This window comes from Thyridium curvatum, assembly GCF_004353045.1.
Source record: "Thyridium curvatum strain D216 chromosome Unknown NODE_97_length_144783_cov_81.221394, whole genome shotgun sequence".
Lineage (NCBI taxonomy): Eukaryota > Fungi > Ascomycota > Sordariomycetes > Thyridiales > Thyridiaceae > Thyridium > Thyridium curvatum.
This window is the reverse complement of record NW_022156852.1, coordinates 61,046-81,978: the sequence shown is the minus strand read 5'-3', so window position 1 is coordinate 81,978 and position 20,933 is coordinate 61,046. Positions and strand designations below refer to the sequence as shown.

The 20,933-nt window shown below is 51.3% G+C and overlaps 4 protein-coding genes across 4 annotated transcripts; 2 read left to right on the top strand and 2 right to left on the bottom strand.

Moving 5' to 3' along the window:
* Positions 1-651: 651 nt before the first annotated feature.
* E0L32_011078 (uncharacterized protein) lies at positions 652-3,481 on the top strand (the record flags this gene model as incomplete). Its single annotated transcript, XM_031133768.1, has 5 exons — positions 652-798; positions 857-1,005; positions 1,056-2,088; positions 2,152-2,268; positions 2,330-3,481. The coding sequence occupies 5 exons, from the start codon at positions 652-654 to the stop codon at positions 3,479-3,481; spliced, it is 2,598 nt and encodes an 865-aa protein (XP_030988721.1).
* A 949-nt stretch (positions 3,482-4,430) lies between these two features.
* Positions 4,431-6,708, bottom strand: E0L32_011077 (uncharacterized protein; the record flags this gene model as incomplete). The annotated part of the gene is made up of 6 exons (XM_031133767.1): positions 4,431-4,466; positions 4,525-5,596; positions 5,655-5,913; positions 5,966-6,324; positions 6,438-6,449; positions 6,689-6,708. 6 exons carry the CDS (start codon positions 6,706-6,708, stop codon positions 4,431-4,433), a joined length of 1,758 nt encoding a protein of 585 aa, XP_030988720.1.
* Positions 6,709-10,017: 3,309 nt separating this feature from the next.
* Positions 10,018-10,768, top strand: E0L32_011076 (uncharacterized protein; the record flags this gene model as incomplete). Its single annotated transcript, XM_031133766.1, has 4 exons — positions 10,018-10,166; positions 10,226-10,313; positions 10,419-10,535; positions 10,592-10,768. The coding sequence occupies 4 exons, from the start codon at positions 10,018-10,020 to the stop codon at positions 10,766-10,768; spliced, it is 531 nt and encodes a 176-aa protein (XP_030988719.1).
* Positions 10,769-14,649: 3,881 nt separating this feature from the next.
* E0L32_011075 (uncharacterized protein) lies at positions 14,650-17,239 on the bottom strand (the record flags this gene model as incomplete). Its single annotated transcript, XM_031133765.1, has 2 exons — positions 14,650-15,061; positions 15,957-17,239. The coding sequence occupies 2 exons, from the start codon at positions 17,237-17,239 to the stop codon at positions 14,650-14,652; spliced, it is 1,695 nt and encodes a 564-aa protein (XP_030988718.1).
* Between the last annotated feature and the right edge of the window lie 3,694 nt (positions 17,240-20,933).

Below are 20,933 nucleotides of genomic sequence, written 5' to 3'. Positions count from 1 at the left end.
CAAAAGAACACTGAAATAGCCGCTCTCACTAATAAGATTGAGCGTCTAGAGGTTGAGGTAGAGGCCTTTAGGCTGTATAAGTAATCTAGAGTTATTCCTGACCCCAATAATAAATTCATTAACATTAAGGCTATTCAGGAGGCCTAGAAGAAGGCCAGCGGCCAGAAGGAGGACTAGATGGCTGGGAGGCCTAAAACACTACAAAAATGATCGATATTGTAAATCTCACGGCGGAAATGGCTTTATCTGGACCTATATACCTATTTGGCAATTTTGCACGATTTTTCCGGATCATGGTGGTGCAAATAAAAATTCTCTTATTAAATTGGTGGTGATTCTGGCCCCCTTGCACTGCTGTCCGGGATTGGGGTGTGGCCGGTTGTGGGGCTGACCACACTAGGTAGGTGCTCGGAATTAGGGGAGGTCTGTGCACCATGCTTCTCATGCGACACGCTTTGCCTATTGGAGACTAGCGTGGCGACCCCAATAAAGGGAAAGAGGTTATTTCTTCAGCCTCTTTCCAAGCCATCGCGACGTAGACATCTCTAACCCCATCACTTTTCTCGGACACGGCTGAGAAAGAAGCTCCCTGAACACGTTATCCCTGCCAATCAGCTCGACTGCTGAGCAGGAGAAAACCAAGGCTCGATCATGAACGGCGCCAACGGCCATTATGGCCAGGCACCTCCTTCAACATGGCAGGAGTTTCGAACCCCAGACGGTCGCGTTTATTACTACAACTCCGCCACCAAAGCGACGCAATGGACGAAGCCGGAGGAGATGATGACTCCAGCTGAGGTATATTTCATGTTTACTCACGTTTTTCTAGATCACGCTGACCTTCCTCGCTTTATAGCGCGCCCTGGCGAATCAGCCGTGGAAAGAGTATACCGCGGAGGGAGGACGCAAATACTGGTACCATACGGAGACGAAACAGAGTGTTTGGGAAATGCCAGAGGCTTACAAAAAGGCACTTGGTCAGACGGGCACTCAGACCCCCCCAGCGTATGTTTCTCCCCACGATGCTTGAAGTCCTCAGACTAATATCCCGACAGCACTCCGGCAGCTGGCCCCCCAGCAGGTAGCTATGGCGGCTCTGGGTACGACAGCCGCGATCAGCGAGACTTTGTGCCCGAATCGCGCCAGTTGACTTTTGGCGACCCACGCGCGCAAGCTTTCGTGCCGGAAAGCAACGAGCCTGAATACGACAGTCCAGAGGAAGCCGAGGCGGCGTTTGTGAAGCTGCTCCGTCAGAGCAAGGTCCAGCCCGATTGGACTTGGGAACAAACACTCCGTGTCATTGTCAAGGATCCTCAGTATCGGGCCATCAAAGATCCTCGTGAGCGGAAGGCTGCTTTCGAAAAGTATTGCCATGACATGATCGCGCAGGACAAGGAACGAGCCAAGGAGAGGCTGACCAAGCTACGTGCCGATTTTGCGACCATGCTCAAGAGTCATCCAGAAATTAAACACTATACTCACTGGAAGACAGCTCGACCCATCATCGAGGGTGAGACCATTTTCCGGTCAACCAACAACGAGAACGAGCGTCGGCAGCTTTTTGAAGACTACGTTCACGAGCTGAAGAAAACACACCGAGAACAGCAAGCGGCCTTGCATAAGAGTGCTATGGACGGTTTGATTGATCTTCTCCCCAAGCTGAACCTTGAGCCGTACACTCGTTGGTCTGAGGCGCAGGATATCATCACAGCAACGCCACCATTCAAGAATGACCAGAAGTTCCAGACTCTGAGCAGATTTGATCTCTTGACTGTCTTCCAGACTCACATGAAAGCTCTCGAGCGCGCCTTTAATGATTCAAGACAAGAGGAGAAGACGAGGAAGCTTCGCAAGGAGCGCCAAGCCCGCGACAGCTTCTTGACCCTGCTCAATGAGCTTCGTCGTGACCACAAGATCAAAGCCGGTACGAAATGGAGCCAGGTCTACCCTTTGATTGAGAATGATGATCGCTACAAGGCTATGCTTGGTCAGGGCGGTTCCACGCCTCAGGAGCTGTTCTGGGATCTCGTGGAGGAGGAAGAGCGTGCTCTGCGGGGCACACGTAACGATGTCGAAGATGTCATTGACGTAAGTCTACTCTCAAAATACCTTCGGAAACGTAAAAGGACGGCTTGACTGACTCTACATCAGGACGCCCGTTTTGAGGTTACACCCAAGACCACATTCGATGACTTCCTTTCGGTTTTGAAGAATGATCGTCGCACTGCTAACATTGACCGAGACATCTCGAACTTAATATTCGACCGCGTGAGTTCCAACCGCCCCTTTCTTTTACTGAGCCGTTATATCGCTGACCCCTGTTCCACAGCTGCAAGAGAAGAAGAAGGAGCGACGATCCGATGAAGATCGCCAGGCCGAACGCCAACAGCGCCGGGCTTTGGACGACCTACGGTCTCTGATGAAGCGTATGGAACCTCCCATTACGGTGCATGACACTTATGAGAAGATCAAGCCCCGCCTCCTTAAGGCCGAGGAATTCCAAGCCGTCTCCTCTGAGGAGGCCCGACAAGCCGCCTTTGATAAGTACCTTCGCCGTCTGCGTGAGAAAGAAGACGAAGACCGCGATCGCCACCGACGGCGCGAGCGTGAGCGAGAGGATCGCTCCTATCGTGAGAGAGATAGAGGTGAGCGATCTCATCGCCATGGCGGCCGTGGCCGCAGTCGTAGCCCTGAGCAAGACTCGTATGAAGCAGACCGACGCAAAGCCATTGCCGAACGCGAGCGCAACTACCGAAAGACAAGCATGGCAGAAAGCCTCTTGTCAGACAGGAGATCTAATGATTCCCATTACGACTCTCATCGAGACCGCGATCGCGAGCGGGAGCGGGAGAGAGATAGAGAGCGTGATCGGGAGCGCGACCGTGACCGCGAGCGGGAGCGCGACCGTGATAGGCTTCGGGAGCGTGACCGGCGTGATGACCGTGGGGATCGCTATCGGGATGACGATCGTCCGCCTCGTCCCCGACGTGATGACGGGCCCGGCGCGTATGATAGGGAGCGACGTGACCGGGAGGAGGAGCGAGAGCGACTTTACCGGCGCCGCGCTACTACTGACCGTAATGCGGACGAGCTCAACTACGGTGATGACAAGCCGGGATCGACCTCTTCGTCTTCCCGCCGTCGCCGCGGCGACGATGACGATACGGATAGGAGGGACCCTCGGGAACACAAGGTCAGACTGACAGACACCACCTGGTTTGGCCAACGCCATGCTGACAACTTCCTCCAGCGGCTCCGCAGAGAGTACACTCCGCCCGCCGGCGGCATCCCGCCCCGCCCATCCTCTCCGCGCGACTCACGCGAGCGTACGCCGCAGCGAGACCGTGACCAGCGTGTACGCTCCAAGAGGACGGCCACGCCGCAGCCCCCTCCCAAGGCGGCGGCCGCCGCCGCCCCCGCGGAGGATGACCCTGCGGGTGTTCACAGCGGCAGCGAGGAGGGTGAAATCGAGGAGGATTAGAGGGCCAGACTTTGTATTTCCCCCATTGCAATGTTTGTTTAACGCATGCCTTGCAGTTCACCACTCTCAAAATCAGCGTGGGCGAATGGTCCCCTCACCCAACTTGGCGTTTGGGGCTGGATTTTTCTCTGGACGGGAGAGCTTCATCGTTCTTGAGTACGTATAAGTGATTATTCTTTTACGAAACTCAACTCTCCAACAGGGACGGAAGCCACTCGTGGCTCAGACGACACTCACGCCCGCGATGTCTGCGAACCTCGTTCAGGCCGATGGGCGATACATCTTCTTTTAGTGGTGTGTATCTTCTTTCGCCCCTTTTCACTTGCAGGCAGCTCTCACTTTCCCATTTCTTGGTAGTTATGTAATGCCCAGTAGATAGTAGTTAATACACAAAGTTGGTGTATTGGTCGAGTGTCTCATTTCTAGACTACTTGTACTTGTTTCTACTTGATATGTGTGCACTTGGCTCAGTTGCCCTATAACGTGCACCCAGGTGGCGACCCAAGTCTCCAAGGGATGATCATTCCCATCTTCACCATGGAGACCCTGACGGCAGTCATCCTGCTTGATCCGTTGTCCCTCAATCTACAAAAGATGGCTCTCATGACAACAACAGTCAGAGAACACAAAGGAAAGAAAGGGATGAGTGCTAGAATCATATTGAGACCCAAACTCAGTCCCCGAGGCGTCGAAAAAGCAAAACAATTCGAGAGGCCAGAGCTTTCGTAGGACCAGACAACAGGGGATAGACTGCCGTCGCCGTCGTTAGTCGTCCGGATCATCGTCCTCATTCGCGCCGCCCTCCTCTAAACCAAGCTCATGCCCCGAGGAGCCTCCCGAGCGGTCCTTTCCATTTTGAACGCCTACAACTCCGAAACCCGATGCATCGTGGTGATTATGACGAGGAGGGAAATGCTGATAGTTAGGGGTGCCTTTTGGGACACCCTTTTCAAGATGATGTTGATTTGTCTTCCTCCAAGAAGAACTGCGAATGTCTGTTAGTCGTGCTCTATATATTTCAACAAGAATTCGAAAGTACTTACGTAGTTGCCACTGAGCTTCTGCTCTTGGTCGAGCTGCGAGTTCAGCTTGTTGATACGCGGGCGGTAGTTGACAGGGTCACGACGGAAGGTGACGTCCAGGTTCTTGAGGAAGGTGTTGCAGCCGGTCAGCAGCGACTCGGGGGTATTGGCGTGGGACTTGATACCGGGCTGGCCGTCAAAGACAATGACACGGTCAGCAAGGTACGTCGCCATGATAAAGTCGTGCTCAACGATGAAGGCGGTCTTCTTGGCGTGCATGATGAAGCGCTTGATGACACGGGCAGCAATGATACGCTGCTCGGAATCCAGGTAGGCAGAAGGCTCATCGATCAGGTAGATGTCAGCAGGGAGACCGAGTGCCAGGACAATAGCAACACGCTGCAATTCACCACCGGACAAGTTCTTGACCTCCTGGTCGATGAAGTCATCGAGCTTCAGGGGCTTGACAACGTCGGTCTGGAACTGGGGCGACAGGAAGGCAGGTCGGATCTTCTTGAAGAACAGCTGGCGGACAGTGCCCTCGAACTTGGGAGTGATAGTTTGCGGCTTCATGCTGATCTTCATCTCGGGCACCTTCTTGGCTCCATCGGGCTTCAGAGCACCCGCAAGCAGACGGCAGAAAGTGGTCTTGCCGGTACCGTTCTCGCCCATCATGACGATGATCTCCGAGTCGGTAAAATCACCAGCATCAATGCTGAGGTGGAAGTTGCCCAGAGCCTTTTCCATCGAGGGGTATCGGAATGCGCGAGAGCGATCGGCGATGAAGTCGTCAGTACCCTCCGAGATCCTGAAGGTCAGCGACTCCTCACGGAATCGCAAGTTCTCCGTAGGGATGTGACCATCAAGGAAGATGTTGATACCTTCACGCACAGAGTGAGGTAGAGTGACAACACCATAGACGGCCGGCTGTCCGTAAAGGACGCAGACATAATCGGAAAGATAATCAAGCACGGACAAATCGTGCTCGACGACGATAACGTAGTCATCCGGTCGAAGCAGGGAGCGAATGATACGAGCAGCGCTCAGACGTTGCTTGACATCCAGGTAAGAAGAAGGCTCATCAAACATGTAGCTGCGTTGCAAAGGTTAGATAATGGAAACAAGCACCAAAGATGATGGTCACAACTTACACATCGGCATTCTGGACGCAGACAGTGCCAATAGCGAAACGCTGCAGCTCTCCACCGGACAGGAGAGTGACGTCACGGTCGTACAAGTGCTTCAGCTCCAGAGTGCTCAGGACTTCGTCAAGATTGTCGAGGGCAGCACGGCTCTCAAGAAGAAACTTGACGCTCTTCTGGGGTCCACGGATGGCCTTGGGGATCTGGTCCACATACTGAGGCTTGACAACAGCCTTCAGGTCATCCTCAAGGAGCTTGGTGAAATAGTCTAGTCTGTGTAAGTGACTGGGAAAGCTTATTGATAGATCATTATCACTTACTCTGCAGCTCAGAGCCCCTGAAGTGCTTGATCACATCCTCCCAGTCGGGGGGGTTCTCGAACCTGCCCAGATTGGGCTTGAGTTTTCCACTCAGAATTTTGAGCGCAGTACTCTTGCCAATACCGTTGGTTCCGACAAGACCCAGGACATTTCCAGGCCGCGGCATGGGCAGTCTGTGGAGCTTGAAGCTGTTGGCGGAGTATCGGTGTGTAACTTGGGTCTCGAGGTTGGTCGGGAGGTTGATGATGGTGATTGCGCCAAAGGGGCACTTCTTCGGGCAGATACCGCAACCAATACAAAGGCTCTCGGAGAGGAAGGCAATCTTCGAATCGGGGGTCACTTCAATGCAGAGCTTGCCACTACGCACGACAGGGCAAGACTTTTTGCATTCTTGTCGACATTTCTGCGGTGCGTCTCTATCAGCCATACGCCACTTGGGAGAAGGTACCTGTGATGGATAACTTCAACATACCTTCGGCTTGCACTGTAATATTCCAGACTCAGAGTCAGCAATATTCCTTGGTGAGGCCACTACACTATGCACAAGAACGCCACCTATGGCAGATCGTCGAAATTGCGAGGAGGGCGAGGCATGTCTCGAAAGGTGAACGGACCTTGTCACTGCTGACAATAGCAACACTTGCAGGTAGAACAACGATGTTAGTGTATGTGCACATATCAAGAGCCTGTGCCCTCATTCAGTGGGCTGTGAGTAATGCATACCGAGTAAGTTTGTCACTCATTTTGACTGTGTCGGTTCAATGCGACTTGGAGGAGGGAGGAGGGGTGGAAGGATGAAAGAGAAAAAAGTTGGGCCTTGTCGCGAGAGTTTGACGATGGCGACAAAGGCAGAAAGCGGCTAGGAGACCTCGCAAAAGAGTAGATCAGAGGCGCGACTCCGAAGCCAGGGAGGACTAAAAAGAACGGTGGTCAACAGGAGAGGGGCGAGAAATGAGGCCGGAAAAAATCACAGATGATGATTATGGGCCAGCAGAGCGCGACGTCAGGTTTTGTGGCGGGGCAGGGCAAAAATCAGTGGAGGGGCTGCCGTCGCATGCGCCAAAGCCCGCCGCCAATTGCCCACTATTTTACCGTGGCCCCCAGTCATCGAAATTCTGTGCTGGCTGATAGGTCACTTGGCTGCGGGAGCCCTAGACTCGACCATCATCATCAGCGTCGAGGCCCATGGGGATTGGACAATACCTCAACACCCCTCGCTCATACCTAGGAGATTTGCACATGGCTGATTGCCAAGCGTGGGTCAGAAGAGTTGACAGAGTTCGTCAGGAGCTATCGCAATCTTCAAGACAATGTATATCTATATCCATACTTGCTCTGGAACTGAGAATCACTATCCGACCATCTAAATGCGATGGGTTTGGGCATATTCAAGGTTCCGTCAACTAATCCGACTATCACTTGACTGCGTACATATGGAGTATCATTGCTTCTAGTATTAGTAGTGATTCCATTAACAATAAACCAGTGGCCCCTGTCAGGCAACAAAAGAAGGGAACAGCCATAGAGGATGATATTCAACTACAACCTCACAATTGGTTGTATGTGCCTGTTGGGACGCAAGCATGCATGCATCAGTATCACGATCAAACCCCTGGAACAGTATCAAACTGAAATGTTTACATTCCCCCAAGTGGGCGGTGGCAACACTTACTGCACTATTAGGTTGAACGTATCTTCAAAAAAGAAAACGAACAGCAGGTGAAAATCATCCCAAGGATGGCATGGAGACATGGAGAAAAGAAAAAAAGATATGACAAGAGTGGGATTCGAACCCACGCCACAATGTGACTAGCAGGGTACAAGATTTCTCCTGAAGCTATCTTTAATAAAAGAAAACAAACAGCAGATAAAAACCATCTCTAGGATGGTATAGGGAAAAGCAGGAAAAGTAAAAAAAGATATGTTAAGAGTGGGATTCAAACCTATACCACCAGGGTGGCATAGAGAAAAGCAAAAAAAAGCAAAAAAAGATATGACAAGAGTGGGATTCGAACCCACGCCACAATGTGACTAGCAGTGTACAAGATTTCTCCTGAAGCTAGCGCCTTGGCTGTGCATTGTTGGCTAGATTAGTATTTTTATTGGGACGAAAGGCTAGTGACAGTATACTTACACCGCTCGGCCATCTTGCCTGGTTCTTGGAAATTAGGGGCTAGTCATTTTACCTATATGTGCTGATTCAAGCCTTGTTTCTTTAGGTAGACACGACCTGGCTCCAAGGATCTGAAGCCTTGGAAGATTAGAAGTATTGCTGAGCTCAGGTACATGGGTAGGCAAAAGGTAATTTCGCTTTTTACTTTGTCCCGTCCTTCGTCATCGCCCTTTTTGCTAAGTTAATAGGCCATGCTGACTTGATACCGGTCTATTAGACTCTCTCTGCTACCGAGTCCACGGTCGGCGTTCTCTTTCTGTAGACAGGTGCTGTCATCCTTGACGCTTCTGTCCACTTCTTTTCACTAAATTTTATGGCATTATTGTTGCCTGCTTTCTTTATGTCCTTTGCTTGCGCTGTACCTAGCCTCCTCTTCTTGTAGACGAGAGTTGATCCGTTGCTATAGGACTGGCCACACAAGGCGCTCCCGAGTTGCATCATCGTCCGAGGACTCATTCCTTCATAATGAGCGAATCGAGAAGATTAATATAAGCCAGGATAGTGAAAAACCTCTCTGCCAAAAGCCATCCTGGCTGCGACCTGGCCGCGTTCATGACCACACCAGTGTCTGCGCTGAGGCCAGTGCCAGCTCCGAGGACACCTGCGCCTTAGAATGGGAAAGCTTGCCCTCCTATCAAGATCTCATTGTTATCCAAGTTGTAGATAATGTACGCCAAGTATATGAAGATAACATTGATGTCTCATCTCCTAATGGTGAAGCAAAGAGGCAGGAAGCGTGGCCGTCCTCGAACGCCACCCATGGTAGGCGTTGAAGGCAACGAGCACAAGCCCGTTGATCTCACGGCAATATACGGTATACTTAGGATCATTTTCGAGGCGTCTCATTCTAAATTATATGTAGGACCGACGTCACTGTACATCAAGCATGTCGACAGTAGAGGCATTGTAATTGAACCATGAGGTCAATAATACCAATCATCACATAGAGAAGATCTACCAGGAGTGTGCCACTGCTGGTTCTCAGAAGGTTAGTTACCTGTAGGTCGCTTATCAGCACCTTCTTGTTGCGGTTCCCGTGAGGTCTCAAAGCGTACTGGAAGGTTGCGGCCGAGGTGCACCTTCCCAGTTGAAGCAAGTCACGATGAACCCTAGGGCCAACGTGGCCGTCTACCACATGCTAAAACATCGTAAAGCTTGTGGCCCTCTTTCCCTCTTCTTTCTCTCTTTTTCTTTTCTTCGGCCGCGATCTGTTGAGTAAGTCAAGATCCCCTAGCATCCAGCCTCAAATACCACGTTCCACCTTCCCCAGCTTCTTGCCTTTCAATTGTCAAATGTCCAACGATCAGTATTCCCAGCTTCAGTGCAGCTGCGTCCCTTGCTTCTTGCATCCTTGTCCTGGGCGTCTTCGTCTCTTGCGAATCTGCTCCTCTACTTCCACCATTACCTACAGTCTTGTTTGCACTCTCCCGTTTACACGCATCTCCTGTTGGCATGCTCCTCGGCTCGAGGATGCTGAGGGGGCTTGGCTCTCTCTCTATATTAGAGGAGATATCTTACACTATTTCATTCAACCACTTTTGAGGTCTACTGTCTCCTCTTGATGCAACTGTCCCCCGCTCCGCTCCACGCTGCGTCGTGAAATGTCCACAAGAACACCCCTTTGTTCCACGTTGCATTACAATTCATCTTCCGCAGTATTCCATTCAAGATGTGATATAGAGCATATACTAATCATCTGGTGTTAGGGGTTTTTTTTTAAAAAAAAAATAGAATATTCAGGTAAGTCTTTCCCCTTCCAACCCAGGAGGCAAGCTATGAGCGCGTACGCTAATCTGAAAATAGATCGAGAGATACTGTACGCCTCCTAGCAGACCAATATTGACTTGATGAGCCTGCCACTGACATGTAATAGACCAAGATGACCGACGCCGCCCCCTCCTCCTCCACCATCACCACCACCACCACCTCCTCCTCCTCCTCCACCGCCGCCGCCACCGCCCCCCTCGCCCAAGAAGGGCAAGAAGACCGCCGCCCCCCCGGCCCGCGCCCCCTCCCCTCCACAAGAGGGTAAGTACTTACCAAGGGCTCTTTAGAGTCACCAGTTAGCTAAAGATGCATGTACTTAGTGAAAATACGAACAAACGGTCGGGAGATCGTTTTGCCGGTCCCCTCCGGCAGGAGGGCCCGTACGGCCCTCTACCGGGAGTTGTTCCGGTTCGACTCCTCCGCCGCCTCCACCTCCTCCGGCCCCAAGAAGGGCAAAAAGAGGGCGAGTCTTTCATAAAGGTATCAGTGAGCCCAGTACTGACATATCTGTAGCCAGCCGCCGCCGCCGAGGACGGCGAGGACGAGGACGAGGACGAGGCCGACGAGGAGGCCAAGAAGAAGAAGAAGAAGAAGCCCAAGAAGAAGAAGAAGAAGGCCCCGGTGCCCCATGTACGTACTTTGAGGCGTCTACCTAGATATCACATAAGTACTGGACTGACCAATAGCAGGGCCAGGGCACCTCTGTGTTTGCCGCCGCCCGCCGCGCCGCCAAGGCCGAGAAGGAGGCCAAGGAGAAGGAGGCCAAGGAGAAGGAGAAGGAGAAGGAGCAGGAGCAGGAGCAGGAGCAGCAGCAGGAAGGGGGGGAGGACGTGGTGATGGACACCACGTCCTCCTCTGGTTGATCGCTTTTCAAGTGGCTGGGCGATACAGGAAGGGTTTACAGAAACTAAGCTTGGAAGCTGGCTGCGTTCTACGTGACGAGAAGTGGACCTAGCAAAGCTGCCGACAATAATCAATGCAGTTGCCTCCCTGGCACAAAACACTTACCATATATGCAGGCTTGGTGACCCGTGAATACTTATGCCACGCGATGAGTCTTTCCTCTCCTCATATGAACGAAGTGTACCATCATGAACCCCTCAACCTGAAGAAACATATGAGCATGATCACCGACTTACTTGAGTGTGAGGTCTGGTAGCCTGATTTGATGCCCAAGATACTATTCGTCAAGTATTGCTGCAGGTACTATCCCCCGTTGGCTTCGAGCTTGCTTACTGGCACAAATTCTCTTCGAACTCACATCTGATTTCTTTAACCATGCCATTGAACTGATTGAAACAGAGACTGGGAGGCAGAAAGGAGGAGACGCTCAAATGGGACCCTATCTCACTGTGATACTGAGCCAAACAATTCCCAACTGAGATCTCCATGAATAATAGTGGCAGCTGTGTTGAACATGCCGAGGACCATGCTCTGACCATTCTCTGCTGCTCAGTCATAACCCAGGACGGCGAGCCTTGAGGAAGCAATGCATTGAGGATCGACACTAGAAGCTAGGGGCCACGCAGACAGACGTAGAGTTTCATAGTCAGGTAGTGTGATACTCCTTTTAGAGGAAGCTTTGATGTACCAGGATGACAGCTTTGAAACATACGAAGTACTGGTATTTGTTTACATCTCTGTGGCATGCATCAGAGAACCTAGAAGTGACATACGTCAACATAAAGCACAAGCTGGACAGAGGCGTACTGCGGCATTTCGCATTGGCTCGTAATCGGGGCCATTAACGAGTCTAGAGATAACAGAGGCAGACGTTGACAGCTTCATGATATTCAGCATCTTCGTCTGGCTTCATGCAATATTTATTCTCAGAACAGCAATATGGAACCTCAACAGATTAGTGCAGCAGAGTCTACCTACTACCCGGTCAACTACCATTATATGCAATGCGGACCAGTCAGAAAGAGACTAGCCAGAATCTTACTTTTTTTTTTTTTTGGAGTATCTATCCAAGTATCTATCTATCCTATCATTCAGTCATATATTGAAATTTTCCTTAAGCCAAGAGTGAGTGAGATTGAGTCTGTCTGAAGGATCCAAAGCCATGTTCTCGGCAGACCGAGTCGGAAATGATATGAGACAATCATGTGAGGTGGTCAAGCGGTATGCTCCCCTGTAGTTATCACGGTCCAGTTCTGATGCATGGTGGATCATGTTTCTTGCATGGCTTGCCATAGTGTTGTGCGTCGAGGTAGTGATTGAAATAGAGTCGCATCGTGAATGTGCTCCGAGGAGTTGGCAGTGATTCCCATAAGGCTTCTGACTTTGCGTCGAGTAAGGGTACTGTGCCTAGCTGAGTAGGCAAGTCGGAGGCCCTAGAGTCTTCTCATCGGATACCCGTTGGTGAAGACTGCCTGTTTGTGAAGATTGGATGTTTTGTGAAGATTGGATGTTTTGTGAAGATTGGATGTTTTGTGAAAATTGGATGTTTTGTGAAGATTGGATGTTTTGTGAGGACTGGCTGGTTGATGGAGACTGTTTTGTGGATCTAGCACAATATGACACAGAATTTCTGCCAGGATGAGCTCCTCAAGGCAGCCGATGACACTGTGATTATGTCGTAGAATGGTCTTGAGGTGGGCCATCGACAGCAGGTGGAGCGATACCCGTGTTCAGTTGTGAGGGACGACACGGGTTGGGGCACCACGAATCAGAGCGATTCGCTTCGGGTATGAATAGGTCAGTCTTGATGGGCACATGACGAGCCGGCCGAAAAGACGGGATGCTAGGCGCATTGGTGCCCTTGTTGGTAGCGGTGGCGGAGATGATGAACAGCAGCGGCGTCCGTGGGGCTGCTGGCGAGGGTGATGACTTGGTCATGCGATGTGCTACTGGCCTAGCCGGTGTGCCCTGGGCGAAAAAAAAGAGGAAGGGGTGTCTGCCTATTTTGTGAAGGGTGTTTTTGTCTCTGTTTCGAAGAAGGCATGCTGAGATGACTGGCGTGCCAATCGTCATGGCAGGCTTGAGTTGGCTGTATGGCGATATGCTGGTGTCGCTCAGTTCGGGCTATTGGGCGATGCTGCAGTTGTTTGTGGCTTCTCGGGAGTCACTGTTTCCTTCTCTGTTTCCCTCGATTCTGTCCGTTTCCCTCTGGCTTCCTCCTCCTTCATTTCCTCCACCTTGTACCTTTCCTCCATCTTCTCATCTCCTGATTCCCTCCAACTCCTCCATTGTCCTCTAACTCCTCTGTCTCCCTCCATCTTATCCAGCTCCTTCACCCATCACAAATCATATTCAGCGCTGAGATTCCGGTAAGAGCGATGTCAACGCTCGAAAGACAGAACCAAACACTTCAAGATCTGCTCCAAGACTTGTCGACCGGGGTCTGATCTCTAATCCGCCGCGAGACCTAGATGGTACTGGAATGTCGAGCTGACCTGTGCCAAGCGCAAGTAGGTAGTATTACTCTGAGGCTTTACGGCCCTGGTAATGTTTGCAACCTGAGTGTATCTGACCGTAAATCAGACGGTCAACTGCAGGAAGAAAGTACAGCTTGCCGCTAGCTGGAAGGAGAGAAGTGATGTGGTTGGTTCAGCCAGCGGGCGCGGGACCAAGCTGCAAGAACGAGGTAACTACTGCGTTTCAGTCGACATGAGAACAGAGAAACGTCGAGGTCCGGGAAATTCTCTCACGAATGGCAACTCTTTTCAGAGAATGTGGAGAGTGACTTGATCAAAGCTTCGAAGCCGTGATAATGATGCTACACGTGTGATCTTGACTAGTCAGCAAATAAGACGTGGGGTTTGCAGAGTGGAGAAGAGAAGTAGCAGCCAAAGGGACGATGTGAGTAGATGGTTGTAAATTGAGGTACTTGCCACGGGTGCATGTTCTCGACGGTAGTGCCACTGACAGCCCCTAATCGATGGGCATCCGGAAAATCTCGTGTGAGATCACTCACTTCTCCACGGTAGAGTTGGGCTGGAAAAATCCGAATAGCTTTGATGATGCAGCAGGAGCCGGTCGGAGGGTAGGCTCTCCGAACACCGGGACCAAGGTTGTATGGGAAGAACCAGTGAGCCGAGTGGACGATTGGAAGGTGGGCTCTTCGACAGCCCGCTCCAAGGTTATGTGAGAAGGACGAGCAGGAGACTCTCCTGCCGTTGTATGGAAAGAACTAGCGGGACCCGGTTGGAAGGCAGGTTCTCCAACCATCAGTCTGAAAATTGAGAGAGCCCAGGAGCAGGAGCCAGTAGGAAGGTAGGCTCTCTGACCACCAGAACATGCTTGGCAACCGTACGTACGGAGGTTGCAGGTGATAGTTTTCATTCCCCTGCCAGGTATTTTTCATTTTGACCAGGGCCCCTGTCACCAGCGTGACCTCATAGACAGTGATCCGAGATGTCGAATTTGTGTACCTGACTAGGGGGTGAAAACATTAACCAGCTTTTTCGAAAGGAAAAGGTACAAGGGTTACCAGGACTAGCTTACCCTTGACACCTCCGTAGGTAGGCAAGGGAGTGCCTGTGCCCCTGTCTCGTCCACAATAAACTACGTCAAGTCGAGTCCAGGACAGGCACTGACAGGAGGCCCCCCCGATGCAAATCACAATCGCACAATCCGTGTCGGCATGTAGCTCCGCCATCGAAAAGAAAAGGGTGGTCTCAGCACGCCCGCAGCTTGCTCGGGCGCCGACGTGGCACAGAAGACCCGAGAGTGTCGGAGAGACCCGCAGGAGCCAGTCGAAAGGCTCTCTATTCTCCCGGGCCCAGGTTGATGGGAAGGACTAGTGGGAGCCTCGGAAGGTAGGCTCCTGCACCTCTTGAACTGCCGTGGCATTGCAGAATAATATGCCCAGCAAGTACGTCTTGCCTACTCCGCTCTTGATTTGGCGAAGGTTCGTGGGATCGACACGACAGGGGGCAAGGTTCATAGCCTGTGAGCGAATCAAACTGTCAGTAAGGCCTTTGGCTGCACCCAGCCACAACAGGTCAGGAGGACCACATACCTTCAGCCAAACCTTTCCAGGAAACTTCCAAGCAGTGAAACGGCGGACGTGGTGGGAAGAAATGCGTGATCGAGTCGCGTAGAGGATGATCTTGGTTTTCCAAAGCGACTTTTGGCGGGGAAGAACATGGAGGGCGACGATCTCTAAGGCAAGGCCTGGAGGAGACAGGTTGATATCGAAGTAAGTGCTCCTTCGAGAACAGGTGTTTGGTGAGAACATGCATTAGTTGTGATGTCGCTTTCGAAAGTGAGGCGTGTGGCAGGTGATGTCTGAAGCACCACCGAGGGGTCCCAAGTCCTGAAGGTATCGCAGCGTGAAGCTGAGACCGAGGAGAAGGCCAGCGCGACGCGCTGAAGAAGGCAGCAAAACACTGAGGAAGGTAATCACGCCGAAGACGGTGGGTGCTGTGTCAGGTTGCCGCTTGCCACCCGCTCTGCCCCAAGCCGAGGCAGGCAATACTGCTGGAAGATCCAGCACTAGGAAGGTAGGCTCTCCATGACCCGAAGGTCGTGGGGATTGTCAGTGATTCATTTCCTTGGGGCGTTTTGACAAACCAGCGTCCGCTCTACAAAGTTACCCTCGATAATCGAGTAGGAGTGCTCCCCAAGCGAACTTGTCACTTGCCTCTCCCATGAGGAGGAGGGACATTCCATCCTGACTCGCTCAACACCAGACCACAAAAGAAGCCTAGCGACGAGACGCTCAATTGGACAAAATAAGGCTCGGTCTTGACGAGCTGCTTCAACCGGACCCGCGAAGGCAGATCAGGCAAGCGGCGCTCCTTCGGAGCGGGCGATCGGGGAAGGAATTCCAGCTAAGACGACCCACGGTAGGTCGCCTTCCAGGTGTCATCCTTCAGTCGTGAAGAAAAGACACGCTCCCTCACTTCTTCAAAAGCGTGTATCCCAGGTACTAACAAAAATTCCCTTCTGGATTTGGCGCATTTTAATCTCACGTCGTTCGGCCGCAATGGACAAGTCGGACAGCCGTGAGTTCGGGTGAGATAGTCCCCGGTCCCTTTGATAAACCGGGGCCTCTCGTCTGCCATCCGGTGGCCACAGTCCTTGCATTGTACCTGCACAGACCTCGGCTCACCCCGGGACAGATCGGGGTCACGGAGAAACTCCGCGCGCGACCCCGTTTCCCTCAGAGTCTTCGTGGACTTGGCGTACAGTTTCGGGTCGCCCCTCAACGTCGTCCCAGCGGCCCTTCGCGCTGCCCGATTTGCATCGCGGCGCGCACGGTTGCTGGGATCCTTCCAGTAATTCCTCATGTACTCCTTGTTGCTCTCCCAAATAGGCTGCGCCAAGCGTCGAGCATACGCCAGTACCGCAGGATCTTCCGATCTGAACAACTTTCCGAATCCCCGGTAGGACGAACTTGAATACCCTTGGTGCAGAGGTAATGCAACGTTCAACCCCCGACTCTGATCCGGTTTAGCACAACCTTCTGGCAACCAGTCCTTCAGGTCATGCTTCTGTAAAGACTGAAAGATGAGGGAAAACCACATCTCTCCTAGGTTCAGAAACAGCCGGGCGTCATCGCCCTCGAACCCACTCTCGTCGAGTCCCAGTTTCATGATCTTGCCTTTACGTAGCGAGAAGCTCGCTGTTTCCCCATCACCACGCCATGTCCAGTAGAGAAACGAATTGGAATTCGTATTCCTACTCCTGGCATGGTGCTGATTGGCTCTGTCAAACAGTGTCTCTGCTTGACCAACATATATCTTCCACCAATCTGGGGCGAGCTCGTCCCAAAGGTAGACTACATACCATCCACGACGGAAGTAGACAAAGTCCTCTTGCCAATCGGCAAAGTAGGAGCGGTCTGTTGCCCGATGCCCTTCGACACAATCTTTCCAAACAGCTTGGTCGGTCGAAACCTCAAGCAAGCGGAAGAGTGTGTCAGGATCATGACGGGCAATGAAATCCTCGTACACTTTCTCCTTATCCTTCCCACACGGGAGTTGTGCGGTCTTCAGGATAAGCAGATCGAAGATCTGGCGATGCATCGGCAGGCCTGCAAGAGGCCCTGACCCAGGAGCCAGCGTCGTCGGAGTTGCCTCCTGGCCGGCTTCCTGCTGCATCTCCTCGAGCACCTTGTCGATAATGTCGACCAAGGCCTCACAATCCTCGTTGTGCAGGGATTGGGGTTGTGCATCGAAGAACTTACTCGAATTGGATTCAAGGATCTCGCTCGCCAGCGATCTCCTCTTCTCTGCATCACCGGACAAAGCAATCAAGTCGAAACTCGATGCGATGTCCCGGGTCAAGTCTTCCAGGAACGCCTTCTGCACCTCATCCTGAGACAGGAAGAGGCTCTCATCGGCGCCCAGATCTTCGTTCCAGATTGAGGTGGAGGTGTTCATCTTGATGAATAGTATAACTCAGGTAAGGCAGTGTATTTCAGGCGTAATAGCTCACGGCAGATAATCAATCACTTAAACAAGTTGTACTTGATGATCAAGAATTGGGTTAGAGCAGGTATCAAAAGATGTGAGGGTTTTCCTTCACATTTTTTTGTGCGTGTGCCATCCCAACGCTCCTTCCTTCATCGTGCAACTTCCAGGCTAGACGATGCTCAAGGCATTCAGGGAGGTGCGAGGACCTCATGGAAGGCACGCAGCCAGCATCGATCCACCATAGCACTACCGTCACAGCTGCATCCAGGTGGAATAACTTGATCATTTGGCCCTTGTGGACGGAGAAGGCGGGCGATGGATCGTGAAAGACAACATTCACGGTGCACCCATCTTAAGTGAGATTCCCATTGCGAGACAGTCCTCCATCCTCTCATCCCTGAAATGTCTTCTCTCCAGTTTGCGCCCATATCTGCAGAGTGCGGAAGCATTATTGGCGGATTGCAATTGTGCAAGATGGTTGGATCTCTTCTGGAAATCTTTGCTGCTGACAGCACCGGATATCAATCCCTCGTCGATACCGCGTGCTGCCCCCAGCAGGCCAAAAGAGAAAACGGCGAACCAGTAGTCTCCAGTTGAAGACCTCCTTGGGTTCGCCCAAGTTCTTCAGCCTGAAGATGTTGACGGGCTACTTCGAGATTGCCTTTGGTATCTTCAGTCATTCGTACCACTAGCTGACCTAGCTCATCATCAATGCTAGAAGATATCGGCTCTGAGCCTATTTGTCTGCCATAGAAGCATTTGCAGAGATGGTAGGGGATACATGCAGTTTCGCATTCTTACCAGATTCTCATCCGGGTTGTGTAAGAATCCGCGGTTTCCAACATGCAACCCTCCGGAAAGACTGAAAAGTAAGCCTGCAACCTTGGTAGGAGCCCCAAGCTGTTGTGAAATCTTCAATAATTCTTGACTTCCTCGCACCCTGTGCACATAAAATGCATTCTAAATATCCTATTGTGATGTTGAATGAACTGCTTGGTCATGTACCTTAGTGCCACACGTCCCCTATATCGGCATCAGATACGGGATGCCAGGACCACCGAAGTTCTGCTGAACTGCATATCTTAGCTACTCACAAGGAGTACAATCTTTCTCAAGAGTACATAAACAGCTAAATGGAATAGGGAGGGGATTCTAACTACACGGGACGAGCATTTCGTTAATACTATTGTACCCAAAGTCTCTGTGACAACAATGCTGTTCCTTAGGTAGTGAACGCTCTACAATCAGAGTCGATACTAGATGAGATTAACCGAAGCGAAGCTCTGTCTCTGCTCCTCTCCATTTGTTTGCATATAATGCGAGACACAGTTAGGACTCTTGTAATTGTGCTCGCTTAGTCACCTAGGCAGGGAGAGTGCGCGGTAGATCCTTGCAAGGTGATCTCTCATTCCAATGCAATGGCTATCCCAGCACTTTGAGTATAAGACTGTCTGCTTGACAGGTTTCTGTCCGTGGTCAGCAAAAGGGATGGTAGCTGAGTTGTGCCATTCTATCTATCCCTTTAGGAGCCGTAACTGCACTCACGTGTACTACTTGCCCTCTTCAGTAATCAAGATCCCTGTCAATCCCTGTCTGTGCCACTGTCATTAGCTGGAGATAACCTGGAATCATGTGACTGCAGTTACGGCTCTTCAAGGGATACCATAAGGGTTTAGTTCTCGGGTCGGCCTCTGCCACCCGTAACCAGAGTATTCTTTTCGTTATTTTCCTGATGTCCGCGTAGTAGAACCGTTGTAATATTAAGCAGAAACTCCCGAACTAAAAAGTACGGACTAGTACACCTTGTACCTAGATGTATCGGTAGACTGGTTTCAACTTCTTGGTGATACTCAATGACGTGCTGCGCCCCCTGATCTATCGATTTACATTTACCGGAGCACAGGGATGCCCAGATCACGCATCGCCACTCCCAGGATAAGTGTCACGGCACAGGGAAGTCAGGGGACAAAGCTAGGCAGAAATCCACTGTATTTGACGTAGAAGAAGTTGAGGAGAAGAGAATAGGTGCAATGGACCAAAACGCGTGGCGCGTTTTGAGGTGAGGTGCACGGGCCAAGTGCGCCACAGCTTATCGGCTTATCAGTATCCACAGTTGCCATCAGCTGCCAGGCGGTTCCCTGTCACAATGCCGTTACAACGTGCTGTAACAACAAGGCCGCTGTGAGGGTTTGTACTCATGCCTCTGGGCTCAAAATTAATGCTGATACAGTTGCATCGCCAAGAAGAAAAAAACAAGAGAACAGGATCTGTACAGATGCTCTGTTCCCGTCATGATCTGGCTTGTGTCATTTGGGGCAACCTGTCCCTCCCCCATGTACCTGAATAGTAGCTGGCGCCCCACCTCTGTACCCAGGCCACGCTAGGTGACTGCTGTTAGACCGGATACGAGGACCTAGAGGCCTACAAAAGCAGTACATGTTTTTAGCCTAGCGGTCCAACAACTGCTGTAACATTACCCCCCATCCAAAAAAAAAAAGATTCGTCCGTGAATCGAACCCCGGTCGCCAAAAAAGTCGCGCACTTGGGCCCAACCGAACCACTTCCCAGGCAGTGGAGGGATGCCCTCGGGTTCGCTTCCATTTGGTTTCGTGGGGCCCTCATATCCCACTACACCAAACGTACACAAACCATGGTCGGCGTTGGAAGGTTCAGGTTTAATCCTCCTTATAAATCCGCGTTGCGCCGCCTCATTTTCCTGGTTCGATTTGTCGCCGCCTTATTGTCATCCTCATGGGGCTCCGCAAATCGGTCCTCCTCTGCGGCCTTGACCCATTCCTCCAGTCGAATTGGTGGTCCTGCCTCTTCTGGGTGGTTATCATGGAATTGCTTCAAGGCTAGAGGCGCCTCTTGGAAGTCCTCTGCGTAGTACCAGGTTGGATCCGGATCCCATCCCTTCTAATGGACTTGGTATTGCAACTTCCAGTAATGTAAGTGTGATGACAGGACGTGATCAACCTGCTATTCCTCCTCTCTGTTAACCAATTCAGCCTCTAGATATTCTGCTGCTTGTCTAGGCAATAGGTTGTTAGAATATTTCTGCAGTCGATCTGTATGGGACATATAGCTCCCTCTCTAGGAGTCTGGTAGGTCGAGCTTAAATGAGTGTCCCTTCATCCCCTTAATCCTATAGTATTGTTAGGTTGAGGGGTAGTTGAGCTTATCTGCTGGTCTATCTGTCGACTAGTGATTCTTGATAATGAAAACGAAATCTCTAACACCAAAATCTGGCTCCTGATGATGCTTGTTTGCCTGCTTATAGACATGCTTCTAGACTTATTCTAGCGACTCCTATACTAAGGTTAGGTATCTATAAATAGTATGTCTGATCTCTTAGGCCTCCTCTTAATTGACTCTCTCTCTTAGTGGTAGGTCTTAGACATCCTTAGTTCTGCATTCCCAGTCAATGTCTATGGCTATAGGGTAGCCACGCTCGATCTTATGGGGGGACAGCCCGGTAGATTTTTGCGGAAGGCTCGCCTGAGCAGCATCCATCACGGGTATCGCCTTACTCTACTGATCCTGCAGATGGCCAATGAATAGGCGTAGTTGTTGGTTGAGGTATTCATCTATGATCTCAGCTTGGCCAGCAGTCTAGGAGTGGCCTGCCAAGGAGAGCTTCTACTTGATGCTGAACACCTTT